Here is a 16,088-nt window from a genome sequence, read left to right on the forward strand (position 1 = left end):
GATGTAGGTTTAGATCTGTTATCCATTTTGATCTGATCTTAGTGTATGGTTTGAGATGTGTTAACCAATTTTAAAACTTGGGGCATTTGGTCTAGCAGTTAATATGCCCACATCCTATCTCACAGTGTATGGGTTCAAATCTCAGCTCTGCTCCCAAGTCCAACTCCTTGCCAATGCAAATCCTGTAAAGCAGGTAAAGTGGGCTCCAGCAGTTGCATCGCTGATACAGATGTGGAAAAACCCAGACTGAGTGCCCAGCTCCCAAGTTCAGACTGGCCCAAACCTGGTCACTGTGGGCACTTGGGGAATGTGTCGGTAGACAGATGTATGTACTCTCTCAAATTCTGAAACTTAAAGCATTCAAGGAAAAAACAAAATACTTCTAATACTTACAGTGCAAAAAACATTGCAAAGATTAACATCAGAGCTAATTCCCCACCACTGAGACAATCAATAATAGCTGCATAAGCGGGGTGGAGGAACCCACCATGGGGGGAGGGTGGGGGGGAGAATCCCAGATTTATGTAATTACAACACAATGTAATTAATGAATAAATTTAATAAAAAAAAATTGTCGTTGCAGACTCAAAAAAAATAATAGCTGCATAAAAGCAAGAAGCCAACTCTGTATACCTTTTATGGACTGCTCCCTTAAAGTTCGGAGCTGCAGAAGCCAAGACACAGGTCTAGAGAGAGGGGAGATCCTGAGTCTTGCTTTCTGTGACCTTGCTGTCATTTCACGTAGAAACTAACAGTGTTTGCTGCCACCGAGGCAGGGCTGGCCCTTCAAGATCATTAGGAATGAAGGTAATAGACGGTTTCCAACCCTGGTAGTAAACCATCATAATTATTACAATGAATATGTCAATCCCCACTGATTCACTTCAGGCTCTTTCCTAAGCACTCGCCCTTGCCCCTCCTGGTAAGCACGGATTTGCCTTCATTTATAACAGATTACTATGTGCATTCTGTAGTATTTTACAGGATTTCAACCACAGGAATACCTGTTCTTGTTTTCTAATACCATTCATGGTACATAGTTATCATCAAATTTTTCACTGCTGTTCATACAAGTTTTATTGCTGAGCATGACTTTCCACCAATGCCCCATTTCCTTACCCATTCATCTGTCTAAGGGCATTTAGTTAACTTGTGGATTTTGATGTTGCGAATATAACTGCTGTAAATGAGGGAGGGTTAAAAAAAAAAAAAGGAAAGAAGCTCAAAATGGTACCAAAACACATTTTACTCATCTAGGGCCTTGGTATCCTCCCTTATTTAAAAAAAAAACAGTAATAATAAAAATAATAGACATGAGACAGCTGAATAGTATCCTATAGCCATTTTAAGGTAAATAGAAGCCGACTGTATATAAACTAAAATTGAAATGTCAATGAAGTAGTCACAGGATGTGGTTAAGAACTTGCATTTTCTAACTTATCAGTCACTCAATACCATGTCAATTAACTCCATAATGTTGTAAACTGTTGCTGATGTTATGTTGTGGCTTTTAATTGGTCGGAACGATATTCTGCTTTTAGACCAGAGATGGTCTCCCCAAGAAACTGTTGAACTGATCTGGGCAATAAGATGCTGGACTCTATGCACAGTACATGCTTGCAATGAAAGAAGCATGACTGGATTTGAACTGTAGTACTGCAATAAGGTGGAGTAATCCACCATGGGGGGACGGCATGGAGAGGGGGTTGGAGGAACCTCAGAGCCTGTGAAACGATGTCATAAAACAAAATGAAATAAAAAAATAAAATAAAAAACCAGTAATAATAAAAACAGAAAATAAAAAATTATACTATAAGCATCAATGTGCTAAGGTTGTAAAATAAATTACTGCAAGTTCATGTTAGTGATATCCTGGAAACTCACCACCTCCTAGCTGCATGGCCTGGCCAGGCCAGTACTCCAAGGCTCTCTACATACAGGCTAACAAAGGAGTGGGCTGCTTGGGAAAAGCAGACACCTTTAATGAGCCTCAGGTGTACCAGGCATTCAAGAGATGCTTTCACTGCAGCATACAACTGAAAACTCATTTCAAAACAGCAAGCAAGGCACAACACACGTAATAGTCATTGTAGCCAAAGCATTTCACTTACAGCCACTTTCATAAGATAAAGCACATGCTGGGAAAAAAGTCAAAATGTATTAAATAAGAGTGACTCATGGAAAATGTAAAATTCCTGCTCACCAATGACATTTGTAATTTTTTCCCCTGTTGGTAATCATTTGGGCAGCAAGAAACCAACATTTTCTCTTCCTACCAAGCCTTGCCATTTCTTTCATGCTGAATATCACACACCAACATCTTCACAAATCTCAAGAATACATAGAAAAAAAAAAAGCACCTGCCAGGGCAGGTGTTGTGGCATCGTGAGTAAAGCCACCAGTGACACTGGCATTTCATGTGAGTGCCGGTTTGTGTCCTGGTTGCTTCACTTTTAATCCAGCTCCCAACCAAGAATCTGGAAAGCAGAAGATGACCTAATTACTTGGGTCCCTGTACCCACCTGGGAGACTCAATTCCTGATTTTGTTCAGGCGCAAGGTCTCGCTCTTGCAGCCACCTGGAAGTGAACCAGGGGTTGAAAGATTATCTCTCCCTCTCATTGCAGAACTGATTTTCAAATAAACAATTTTCTTTAAAAAAAAAAAAAAGCAGGTATTGATTGCAAAAAAAAGGTTGGCATCAAAATAAGATTACCTATAAACTGTTTTTCATGTACTTTTTAGAATGCTTCCATACTTTTTACATAAGCTGATTTCTATGATTATGAGCAAACCCCCGTCGGCAGGTACTGTAAGGAACTGTCTTGTGACTGCATTCACACAGTGCTCACTCCCCACACCCAAACAAACCAGACTTGAACACAGGTGAGACACGGCTTGGCGCATGAGGCTGGCTGTCACATGGACTTCGTTACTTCTCGCTACCCACTATGAAGAAAGCAATGGGAATGAATCACAAGGCAAATTCCCAATTCTGACTCAAAGCCATTATTCTTCCAAGTACTAATAATTTCAGTGTGCTCTATACACATCTAGGTTTGACTCTTAAGTGTCTTTCTCTTAAATGCAATCTCAAGTGCGTGCTTGGTCTACTAGTTGCTGCCTTTGCATGAGAGCCAGGATGGTCTGGAGAGTACTTGCACAGGCAAGCGTTCTTCACTCCCGGTTTCTAAACGCAAAATATAGCACCGGAGCTGAGACCGCACATCACCCGGACGTAACTGTTAACTCTTGCACAACCATCCAAGTCTTCAGCCAAAGTGCTTTGACAAGGGCTATGTGACAACTAAGAGTAACAGGAGGTTCCTAACACTTGGGGTCCCTTCCTCCCTGAGGTCCGACGTCTATCTGACCTGGGCTCTCCCTGAAGCCCTGGTTCCAACTCACTCAGTGTGTCCTTCAATCTCTCCTCAAAGCATGAACTTTGAGCCCTGGGTCTTTGGACAGAATTCAGCTGTTCCATCATCTGTCATGTACTTTTCTTGGTACTCTATTTCTCTGCCCTGGGATAATTCTGACTTCAAATCAAAGGACCAGGAGCCAAACCCCAGCTCTGTGTTTTCCAGTTGTATGACCCCTGGAGGGCCAACTCTAACTTGTTCCCAGCCATGCAACCAAGTCTAATAAATAACACTCACTCAGCTCAGCCACCTACAGAGCTTCCGGAAGGCTAGGGGAGAGAGGATGTGAACACTCTAAAAAGACAAAATGACCATACTGGGACCTTAAATTTTGCCAGATGTGGATTCCATACAGACTTTCCATCTGCCTCCAAAAGGTGTCCTGAGGCGCCATTGAGACTGTCAGAAAAGAAAGGGACCTTCCCTGGCAGACATCACAACTTCAGAGTCATTATGAAAAAAGGGCGAGTATACCTTTCCAATGGCTTAATCCCAAAATTCATAAATAACTTTCATTGAGTGATGTTTTCATCTTCCTTCCCCCAATACATACTGGCTGCACTTTCAACTCTCGTGTTCATCTCCAGCATCCTTAGAAAGCTTATGAAGCCTCCATTTCCTCACGTCCATGGAGGTTAAGAGCTCAGACAATCAGGACTGCTTGGCTCCCAACAATGAGGAAAGGGAAACACTGGACGTGGTTTTACCAGCTTACGCAGTGTTCATGTGCTGAAGTACTGCACCATACTCTTAGAGTACACAAACAAGAGTGTACGTTTGGCCTAGCAGTTACAACACTGGGACACACGCATCCTCTAGTGGAGTTCCCGGATTTGAGTTTTGGCTCTGACCCCTACCTTCCTGTTAACGCACACCTATTACACATACCATGGGAGGCAACAACCACAGCTTGAGTAATTGGGTTATTCTGTCACCCATGTGGGAGTCTTTGATTGAATTCCAGGTTTTATTTAGCTCTGCTTGTTAGAGACATTTGAGAAACGAACAAGCAAATGGGAACTAGTTCACTTGCTCACTCTCACACTGTATTCTCCCAATAGCTTTAAAAAAAAAAAAAAACATGAAAGTCCTTAACATTTATAGTAAAGGATTTCAAGTAACAATTTATAAAAATAATAAATCCCATATTTAAATTTCTTTAACTTTTCATTTTGTTAGGAGAGAAAAAAAGAAAGCTTCAGAGATTGACCTCCCATCTCTTGGTTTACTCTCAATTCCTGCCACAACCAGAGTTGGGCCAGGCTAAAACCAGGAGCCAGAACTCTTGCCAGGTCTCCCACACAGCTGCCAAGAACCAAATACTTGACTCTTCCAATGCTGCCTCCCAGGGTGCATATGAACCAAAAGCTTTCGATTCCAATACTTGGATTAGGAATGTGGGCATTTTAACCTCCCTCTGAATGACCATGTCAAGCATCCAACCCCACGAAGTACAGAATTAGATGCATGTGAAGACCATGAATTCATTTACTAGAAAATGAAAAAAACATTAATGGAATATTGAAACAAAAGCATAAAGACAGCAGAAATCTATATAAACTATTCTAATATTGTGAATTGTTGCCAGATCATAACAAAAGCCATAATTCCACTTAAAATAGATTCCAAATAGAAATGATACTTCTAGCTAACTGTAAAAACCACAGCCTAAAACCAAATGACAATACATCAGTAATGAATGTCTTCGATTTTCAGCTACAAAGATCAGTGTTATGAAAACCAGAGATGGATCACATATGAAAAAAAAAACCTGACAGAGGCTTTCTCAATACATAAAAATCACATTTAGCTGATATGAGACAAGCTGTGAAGCTACAAGTAAAAGCTTTTGAAAACTATTCACAGCAAAACTAAATGAATAGAGGAACACAGGAGAAGCTGATTCATCTTTTTAGTCTGTACATAGAAAATGATTTTATAAAATGGCTATCATGAGACAAAGATCACAGAGCCAAGCTAAAAGAAACACAGTCATGTCATCCAATTAACAAAAGTAACGTTCTCCAACTTGTGTAATGTTTGTACTACTTGGCATCTTTCTGAAATTTGTGATTTACTGTATTTCATTTCTCATTCAAAATAAAATGCACTTTTCTGTTTACAAAAAACAGACCCTTCAAAACCCAGTCTTGGAGTTGAGTCATCATTTGCAGTTTTCCAGCTCTGAGACTTTTAAAAGCGACAGCCTATTTCTTGGGACAGGTATTTGTTTTAATCTACACTAAAGCAATTGGGTTTCATTTCCACCTCCAGACTCCAGTTTTCTGTTAATACAGAGCCTGGGAGGCAGAGGGCAATGGCTTAAGGAACTGGGTTTCTATCACTCACAGGAGAGACCTGCCTGGAGGGTGTTCCTGGCTTCCAGCTCTGGCCTTGGTCCAGCGCTGGCCATTGGAAGCATTTGGGAGTGAATCAGAGATTGGGAGCTCTTTCCCTGTCTGAGTCAAATAACTAACATGTCCCACTGCTTCAGCTGCTCTCACCAACCGGGACAATGCCAGCTGTCTCACAGGGTTTCCTATGGAAAGAAAAAGCCAGGAGCCAGTACTGTGGCAGCAAAGTAAGCCACCACTTGTGACACCGGCATCCCATGTTGGTGTGCCAATTCATGTTCTGGCTGCTATGCTTCCACTCAAGCTCCTTGCTAACGTAGCTGGGAAGGCAGAAGAAGGTAAGCCCAGTGTTTGGGCACCCCACCCTCGTGGACAACCAGGATGAGAGTCCAGTTCCTGGCTCCAGCCTGGCCCAGACATGGCTGTTGTCGTCACTGAGGAGTGAAGTAGCAGACGGAGCATCTCTGTTCCTGAAGATGTATCACTCTGCCTTTTGAATAAATAAATCCCTAAAAAATAAATTCATTTTAATAAATCCATCATCCCTTAGATTACTTCATGCACCCAAGCACGTCTCCTGTCTTCCATCCTCCGCTATCTCATTCCCATCAGTTCCCCTCTTAATCCAATCTGTCAATAACTCTCCTCGGGGCTGCAGGAACAAGGCAAACCATGTGGCAAATCCTCTCAAACCCACCGCTCGCTCACTCCTACCAACTCCAGTAGAGACAGTTAAGACCATCTGCTGCCCAATTATCTTCCCACCAGAAAAGTGAGCAAGTGTGCTTGCAGCCTTGGGAAATACAGGTGATGTCCCCCTTACTGCTTAGGGCTTGCTTGCTGGATTTTGAAAGAGATTCATTAGGTTCAGAATTTTTTCCATAACACAAACCACTGCATCATGTGTGAATGCCTTCCAGCCTTCTTTGCAATGTCCCTGTGATACAGGCTCAGGGGACCAGCACACAGCACAATGCCCTAGCTACTGGGAGTAATAAACGGCCCTCTGTCTCTTCCCCTGGAGTCCTATGCACCCCCGAAACAGAGCAGGGAACTTGTTAACATGAAAGTAGCATAAAATTTCAAAAACTTCATGATCTTAACATTAGACTGAAGGTAAGCTTTAAGAATACTAGTCATGGGGGGCCCAAGCGGTGGCCTAGTGAATAAAGTCCTCGCTTTGAACACGCTGGATTCCCATATTCTAATCCCGGTGCCAATTCTAATCCCAGCAGCCCCACTTCCCATCTCGCTCTCTGCTTGTGGCCCGGGAAAGCATCCAGGACAGCCCAAAGCCTTGGGTTCCTGAACCCATGTGGAAGACCCGGATGAAGCTCCAGGCTCCTGGCTTCAGATCGGCTCAGCTCCAGCCTTTAGAGTCACTTTGGGAGTGAATCATCAGATCAAAGATATTCCTCTACGTGTATCTCACTTAGCAATAAAAAATAAATTAAAAAAAAAAAGTCATGGTGCCTGCACCATGGCTCAACTGGCTAATCCTCTACCAACATGTACCAGAATCCCATATGGGTACCAGTTCGTGTCCCAGCTACCATATTTCCCATCCAGCTCCCTGCTGTAGCCTGGGAAAGCAGTGGAAGACGGCCCAAAGCCTTGGGGCCAGAAACCCATGTGGGAGATCCAGAAAAAGCTCCTGGCCCTTGCTTCACTTGGTTCAGCTCTGTTAAGCCATTTGGGGAGAGAATCAGCAGGTACAAGATCTTTCTGTCTCTCCTTCTTTCTGTACATCATCCTGTCCAATCAAAATAAAGCCCAAAAAGTTATTTCCACCATTGTTCCTCCAAAACTTTTCCTACAGAAAGCACAAAGTGCTGGCTCAAGTACACTGGACATGTGTGTCACAGAAAGAGGGAAGTTACTAACACAAGCTGGAAAAGACGGGACAGCTAAATAACAGCAAATTAATTTTTTCTTCTTGCATCTCAAGTACATTCTGATGGAGTACAGTACCATATTTCAACAAGTACATACAGTATAAAGTCATCAAACTTCTATTCCCTTATCTTTTCTTGTGTTTACAACCTACCAGAGCCTCTCTTCCAGTGCTTTGTAACAGGATAGAATACATGAATGTGAGAAGAACCTTCTCAGTAAATGTATTTTAAAATCCACCATTCACACAGCTCCAGTTAAAGTCATGGCAAAAGTATTCCTGAAACAAACTGCCAAAGAGACTCAAACTCAAGGCAAAACTCAGAGGCTTTTTTTCTTCCACCCCTGGAAGCAGTGATGAGAAAAGGGCTCCACAGTGTCTCGCTGCTGCCACCTGCCTCTCCACTACGGAGCAGCACAGCAGCAGGTAAAGAGGGCACACTCATTCCAGGCTCTCCTGCGTGGTGGCTGCCGGCTTTTTCACACTGTTGTTCTTGCTTCTGAGGGGAAATGCGGCATACCCTAAAAGCCTTGGCATTAGTTCTAGGTCTCTTCCCATTCTTTACTGTGACCATTGTGCAGTACAAGATTGTGTGTTGCTCGAATGCCCAGGAGGTTAAAAGTCAAATCGGTTCATCTAGCTGTTTGTTAAAGTGCCACATAGTAATAGTAGATTCGGTGATTATTCTGTTATGACGCAGCTTCCTGCTAATACAAAGCTAAGACGGCTCGAGGCCTCGGTCCCTGTCCCCAACATGTGAAATGCAACAGAGTTCTAAAGGCTCCTGGCTTCAGCATGGCCCAGCCCAGGCTGGTACCCACATCTGGGAGTAAACTAGGAAAGTGCAAGAGTGCTCTTTCTCACCCTATCCCTATGCCATTCAGCCTTTGAAATAATCTAAAAAATTTTGAAAAATCATGAGACTGAGGACAAGCAATCTGTAGTTACTGAATTTATTCCTAAGCAGTACTTCACATTTATTGAGCACTCAATATACAGAGCTAACAAATGATAAAACTAAGCTAAGAGTAGAGACTATTACAAGAGTACCATAGACCTCACCAGAACTTGACTCAAATACACAAAATATTCCAGTCTCGAACAAGATAGTGTAGTTTTTCAGTGTAAAATCACTTTACATACTTCTTGAAAATACCCCCAGGAACATTCTCTGGCTCCCGTCGAACCTCTAATCCCAAGTATGAATATACCTGGAACCATGACAGTTCACTGTAATGACCATTCTAAGGCTCATTCATTTTCTTCACTCCTGTTCATTCAGCATGTTAAAAAGGAAGAATGGATAAAACTGCAGGTAGCAGAAAGTGAAAAGAAGGTTGGAGAAGCACAAGTAATAACCATAAACCAAATCCTAAGCCCACAGACACAAGGTGGAGGCCAGGGCTTGGGCAGGTTACATCACAGGAACCATTTGCCTTCTTAATGAAACACAACCATTCATCTGGAGACGAACAGCTTAAAAGAGTTTGCTTCAAACACATCCGATTACTAAATGAGAAAAAAATGAATATTCAGTCCTGACTTGCCAGGATTTCGCATTTTCCATTTTGCATTTGCCTCTCTGCAGACACCACGCGATGCGTCAGCTCCCTCCCACACCAGGCTCCTCGACTTCCACCCACACTCACCTCACACCCATTCTGATTAAAAAAGAGACAGCAAGTGAGATACACTGGTCCACTTGCTGTAAATTTTGTGCAGACTGTTCTTTTCTTCATTTTACATGGAATTTGCCCTTGGCAACTGAAGATTAACGGGCAATGGTGAGAAAGACATGCTGCAGGTTCACTTCAGGCATTTTGTCTCCCACAACCCCAGAGATGAATACTCAGCTATGCACTAACCATCATCAAGAGCATGTTCCCAGACCGCTCACAACTGCAAACAGTTCTGGGATCAGAAACAACCTCAAACCAACCTCAGTAAGATTCTCCAAAACCTAAAAATGGGCTTTGTAAGGGAAGAGACACTCACTTTGACATAGGACAAATTAAAGATTTTTCTTTGTACATCTTATATGTGGTTCCCAACATCTTTCCCACGAGTTCACAGCTTGTTATATTGCTGAATTCAATAATGGACAGCTTGCTTAGACCGACATTTTAATGCCATGCTCTAGAAAATTCAAGTGAATTTTCAAATTATTCACATATGGAAGCCTTCTTAAAAGAGAAACCTCAAACAAAAGCGGCACACAAATCTCGTTCTAAATCATTAGGAAAATAGAAAAAGAAACTTACTTTGCTTCACAACCTGAAACAGACGGGGATGGTGCAGGTTCAGAAAAAAAGACAAGGTCTAGCCGGCAGATGGTTCCCTTTTAGGAAAGGGAGTTACTCCCTCAAAGAAATTATGTAACTACCCTGCAAGCTCTAAAACCACGTAACACTACCTATCTTCCTATGTCAAATACGTTACTCATAATTCAGAGATGCTGAAATAGATGTGTGAAACCATGAATTCAGAACAGACTGATAACATATATGGATAGAGAAGCTCTAATTCCGATTACTGAATAATAAATACTTGCAATAGGCATACAAACTGCTGTTGCCATAGCTAACATTGTCATTCACGAGCCAGACAGAATTATCAACTTAAAAACTAATCTGAAATTTATTGAATTTCTAGTCTTTATTTTTCCTGCAGTTGTGTTGGCAGAGCGTGACTGAATGATTTTAGGGGCCTTACAGAGTCCACATACCGGGCACTGCTGTCCCCTGCTGTCTAAGGAAGCCCATTCCCAAGCACTGGTCTTCATGCACATTAAACCTTTCCCACTCAATCCTCACCAATCAGAAGCTTTCCTGCAAACTTGTAACTTGTTTTACATTTTTATTTAGTTGAGAGGCAGGCACAGAGCTTCCACCTATTGAATGTCCAAATAGCTGGGTTATTACTGCCGAGACACAGGAACATAATGCAGGTCTCCCACATGGGTTGCAAGAACCCAACTACTTGAGCCATCACTCTCTGTCTCCCACAGTCTGCGTTAGTAAGAAGCTGGAGTCAAGAGCCAGAACTGGGTGCTGAATCCAGGTACTCTTCTTTTTTTCAGGATAATAATTTTTTATTAATTATATTTCATTTTGTGACATAGTTTCATAGGCTCTGGGATTTCCCCAACCCCTCCACGTACCCTCCCCCCATGGTGGATTCCTCCACCTTGCTGCAGTATTACAATTCAAATCCAGTCAAGATTCTTTCATTGCAAGCATGGGGCACGGGCATTGTCGCCACTAAGTTAAATACCCAGACCACTAACATTTCCTTTTATTGCCTATATACTTCAATTTCTTACAAATTTCTACATCCTACCATTAATGAATCAAAGGTTATACGCAATTAGCCCTTAAGGCCTAGAGTCTGCATTTTCTCAATAGATTCTGGTTAGCCAACTAGCTTCAGGTTACAACTAGGGTTTACCAATGCCACATGATTTGTTATTGAGAGGAAATAAAAAAAGAGCACTCTTTCTTCAGAACTTTCCTATTTTGCTTGGGTTTAGATTAGGCTCTTTTTTAAAAGGAGTTAATGAGAAAATGCCATGCATAGTGGCACGCTACCAACAAGAATACAACAATTCATGTTTTTCATTTCTCCAATGCACAGCCACTGTCTAACACAGTGATTCTCAAACTGTGCTATCAGAATCCCCGAGAGGTGTTGCCAACTCCCACTTCCCAGTTTCCACTCATTAGCAACTCAGTCAAATCCAGGTTAAGATTGTAGGTGATTCCAGTGTGTAATAAAGTTTGGAAACAACTGCCTTAAGAACTCCTTCAGCTTGGCTAGGTTGGGCAGAACAGAAGTGACTCCAGCAGTTTGCCAAAGTCAAGCTGACACTCCCATCCAAGCATGTTTGCAATGCCAAATTACCCTAACCTTGTCTGCAAAACATCAGCACCCGCCATGATGTGTTCACGCTACTGGCACACACACAAGGAGCTGCTGCTTCTCCCATCCCCCGCGCTAAGAGGTATTCAAGTTTTGCATTCCCTTGGTGTTCATATCTCTCATATGGTCACCCCATCATGTGCAAGTGGTCCCAATTCATCGCCCGCAAAGGAGCAATCCATCAGACTCCATACTGTAACAAAACCCTTACCCCGAGCTAACGGCCCTCTGTCTTTCTCTCCCTCAGTCACCTCTAAGCCAAACAGTGTATATAAACAATTCCCAATGGTGGAGAATTGATCATGGATAACAAGTATTTGATCATGGATAAAAGATCAATGGATCTGACTCCCACCATGCTGTAACTATATGAGCAAAGACAACTCTGGAAATGACAGATTATGACTGATTGATTCTAAAACTGTACCAAACCAGGTTTGTTCTTATCTTACTAAATAATCCCATTCAGGCCAAGATACATCAATATCTATACTCTGCACATTATCAACAATGTTTCATATATAATTTATATTATCTAAGACATGTTAACATATTGCTGCTTTCTGAGGTACTGAGGACTACAGTAAGTGGTAGAATCTGCCTGAAGTTTTACAAATATTTCAGTGATATCAGAAATAATGTTAGCAATGAAAATGGTAACATCTTTGTTAAACAAGTTAGAAAGCAAACAAAACGCTTTTACCAAAATGACTTCAGTAAGAGCTTTCGGATAATGATAGGCATTTTTAAAATGCTGCAAACAGTGATAGAAGTAATTATTAGATCTCACTTAATGCTACCAGGTCCTAAGGCATTCACACGCAGCAAGTATATGTGACTCACTAATTCCAGCTCTGCTTTGCAGACTCCAGGTAGGCGGGGTTGTATTTCCTGTAGTCATTTGAGGCAAGTGAAGCCATGTGGCTATAGACAGCCAATTAACTGTGCGAGAGTGTGATTCATTCACTGCCTGGCAAAAGCATTTATTTGCTAGTCCAAATCCTTCCAGAGCAATTTCCCTCTGGTCAAGCAATTAGGAACATGTAACCTGATTAGCTGCTCCAGAAGCCCAGTTATCAAAGTGATGAGCAGAATGCTCCACCAATGTTTAACGGGGAGAAAGCACATAGGAACTTCAGAGTTTCTAGAGAAATAGAATTTAAAACCAAGGGGTTTTGAGGCACATTCAAGCACATTTTTTCACAATCTACATTTTTCCATAAACTTCTTGTAGAATTCACATATATGTAAGGGTTTCTGTGGGCACTTTTCTTTCAGCACCAAAATAACCATGCCATTGAATTCTACCTTTCCGTAAATTGTTTAAGTTCCCATTTAAGCCTTATGTTTTAAGTCAAGGAAATTTGGAGTGTTCTCAATGGAAGAATAAACTGGCTTTATCCTGATTAAAAAAAAAAAACTGTGTGTGACATAACACTTGTATCACAGAAGAGCTGAATACCCAGAAACACTGCTTTGAGAAAACCATTTAGAGCAATATTCTAAGTCATCACTCGAGATGTCCACATGCCATCTTGGAGCACCTGCTGAGAGTTCCAGCTATTCCACTTCCAGTGCAACTTCCTGCTAATTCAAACCCTGGGTTGGGGAAAGCAGGTGTGACGCCATTTCTAGGGTCACTGGCCTCCTCACTTCAAACTTTGCCCAGCACTGACAGTGACAGGAATTTAGTAAGTGAACCAGTAGTTATCAGCTTTCTTTCTCTCTTCCTCCTCACTACCCCTTCCCTTCGACTGCAAAGGCATTACACATAGCAAGTTAAACCACCACTAACACCACCATCTATGGTCCTGGCATCCCATCTGAACACCGATTCCTGTCCTTGCTGCTCGTTTCTAATCCAGTTCCCACAATGCACTTGGGAAGCAGCACAAGATGCTACAGGGGTTAGACCCTTGCAACCCAGTGACAATCACATATTGAATTTTCAACTCCTGGCTTCTGCCCGGTCCAGTAGTTGCTATTTAGAGAGTAATAGCCGATGAAAGATGTCTCCATCACTTCTCCCTCTCTGCAACTCTGCCTTTCAAATAAAAATAGCCTAAAAAGTTAAAAAAAAAAAAAACAGAGCAACATGCTCATGTAGCCTAGAAGATATTTCACAATATTCCTCATCATTATTAACAATAGGATCTGACTGCTCATTCTATTTTTAGTCTGTATTCCAGTGAAAGCAACAAGTTTTAAAAATGAAAGACTGATTTATAAATGAAAACAAATATCTGTGGGTGTTATTAAATGGAAAAAAAAGCAAACTGTGTACATTCATTTCTTCTGTGGAATTTCTTCAATCACTGAGATGGGTGTCGAGCTAACTGGTTCAGACACCAGTGTCCCAGATTTGAGCGAGTGCTTCACACACCCAGCTCAGGCTCCTGACTCCAGCTTCTTGCTGAGGCAGATGCTGGGAGGCACGGGCGATGACTCCTATAGCTAAGTTCCTGCTCCTCAAGGCGACATCCGGGTGGAGCCCACACCTGGAGGATGCTCAGCACATCTGGACAGTCAACCAGTAAATGAGAGTTCTCCTCGTCTGTTTCTGCTTCACAAACAAGTACTTTAAAGGGCATTCAATAATTTATATATCGATAACACATTTGATACATGCAGATGCCAATATGCTCAATCCACTCGATGTACATAACGCTCTGCCAATCAGAAAGCCTTCTGGTTACATCTTTAGCTGTTCAGGGAAAAGCAAAGGTATGAATAAAACATATCCTTAGGTAAAGAGAATCTCATTTATCAAAACTGGTGAGCATGCTAGTGATATGATTAAGGTTCTAACTTAAGGACTTCAAATGAAAAACATGAGTGGTGAGTGAGAGATACTAAAATTTTTTTCAAGCACTAGGAAAATGAACAAATTTGTCAGCTCAACTTCAGTGAAGCTTGAAATGAATGAAAATCTGTCAGTCTGAATTGCCTCTGTGAGTGAGTGTGGGAGAAAAGGCTTTCAGAGGCTTCCGCTGCTATTACTGATGGGCAAATCCCAAAATCATAAAAGAGCTCATATTCATCTGTTGTCCAGCACTCTGGATTCACAGGTGCCAATCCTGGCTCTATAATAAAGACCTTGTATTGATGGAAAATGTGAATGCCAGGTTTCATCTCACTAAGTCATCCAACGTAACTCTGGAACATACACAATTTGAGAGTGAATTATATATTCAATTTATTATACCTCCCTGAGTCTCTGAACAAAGAGAATCTCAACATGCAACAGTCTATTCTACAATGTTCAAGATGTGGTTTATCCAAATCCACGGGATTTTTTCTTAGGGACCAAGAAAAATTCCTTTGGGCTTTGGGCCAGCAGAGGATTTACTTGCCTTAAATTCAAAATGGAATCAATCCAAGTACTTAAAATAGGTAAATAGATAAGCAAATAACAGTACATCTATAGGATAGAATACCACCTATGACAAAATGAAATGAGCTAAGCATACATTCAACCAGATTAATCTCAAAAACACTACACAAAACAGAGCCAGAGTCCACAGGCTATCTGCTGCATGATTCCATCTGTAGACAATGCTTGAAAAACAGCAAAGCAGAACCAGAGCAAGAAAAAGCAGCTCAGTGGATGCCCAGGGCCAGTAAGGTAAGGAATGACTCACAGCAGCAGGAAGGACTCAGAGGCAGGCACAGAAAAATCTACAACCACAGCAGCTGCTACGCAACTGTATACATTTTTCAAAATTTGACAAATTGCACAGTTACAAATCAACAAATGCTACTCCATGCGAATCATACTTCAATAAAGTTGATTTGTTTTTCAAGGGCATGCACAAGACAACGGGAAAGGGAGAATGCGGCTAGTTGTCCAATACAGCCGATTCCTCTCATGAGCTGAACTACCACACCGCCACCCTACCCCTACATTCACAGTCTGAAGCTCTATGTACTGCCCTTCAGAACGGGACTGCTTTTGGAGACAGTCTTCAAATGGGGTGACCAAGTTAGGACTTTTGTCTTCATGAGACAAAGAGGTTTAGATACGCAGCAGAGATGCACAGAGCAAAGGCCACAGGAGGACACAGAAGACTTCCCTCTGCAAGCAGAAAAGCCCCAGAAGAAACTGATCCTGCCGACACCTTGCACTTGGGCCTTTCAGCCTCCACCGTGGTGAGAAGATAGATTTGACTGTTCAAAGCCACACAGTCTGGGGCATTTTGTTATGACTGAACTACCAAACAAATACCATTTCAACAATCTTGATCTCCTATTTTAATAGAAGGGAGAAAAATGTCCATTAACAAATACCCCACTGTCCTTGGTTAATAGAATGAGCATTTGTGCTAACACATTTCACCCACACTTACACCAGCAATGTGTATTTTAAATGACTGAGACTTTACATACCTATAGCCTTTCACGAATAAAAAGATTCAGATAACCACGTTACCTCGAGCTTCAACTGCACTGATGCACTTTTTGAGAATCGTGAATCCCATCTTATCCAACTGTGCACCTAAAA

The 16,088-nt window shown here is 41.8% G+C and overlaps 1 protein-coding gene across 2 annotated transcripts in view; it reads right to left on the reverse strand.

Annotated features, from left to right (window-relative positions):
- Positions 1–16,088, reverse strand: part of ARHGAP10 (Rho GTPase activating protein 10) — a 333,273-nt gene that overhangs the window by 134,563 nt on the left and 182,622 nt on the right. For both annotated transcript variants that reach the window (XR_009245824.1, XM_058666789.1), the window contains exon 13: positions 16,017–16,082. Coding sequence is in view for 1 of the 2 variants with exons in the window: in XM_058666789.1 (XP_058522772.1) it covers positions 16,017–16,082 (66 nt within the window). In the remaining variant the exon portion in view is untranslated. The remainder of the gene's footprint in view (positions 1–16,016; positions 16,083–16,088) is intronic.

This window comes from Ochotona princeps, chromosome 7 (assembly GCF_030435755.1).
Source record: "Ochotona princeps isolate mOchPri1 chromosome 7, mOchPri1.hap1, whole genome shotgun sequence".
Classification (NCBI taxonomy): domain Eukaryota; kingdom Metazoa; phylum Chordata; class Mammalia; order Lagomorpha; family Ochotonidae; genus Ochotona; species Ochotona princeps.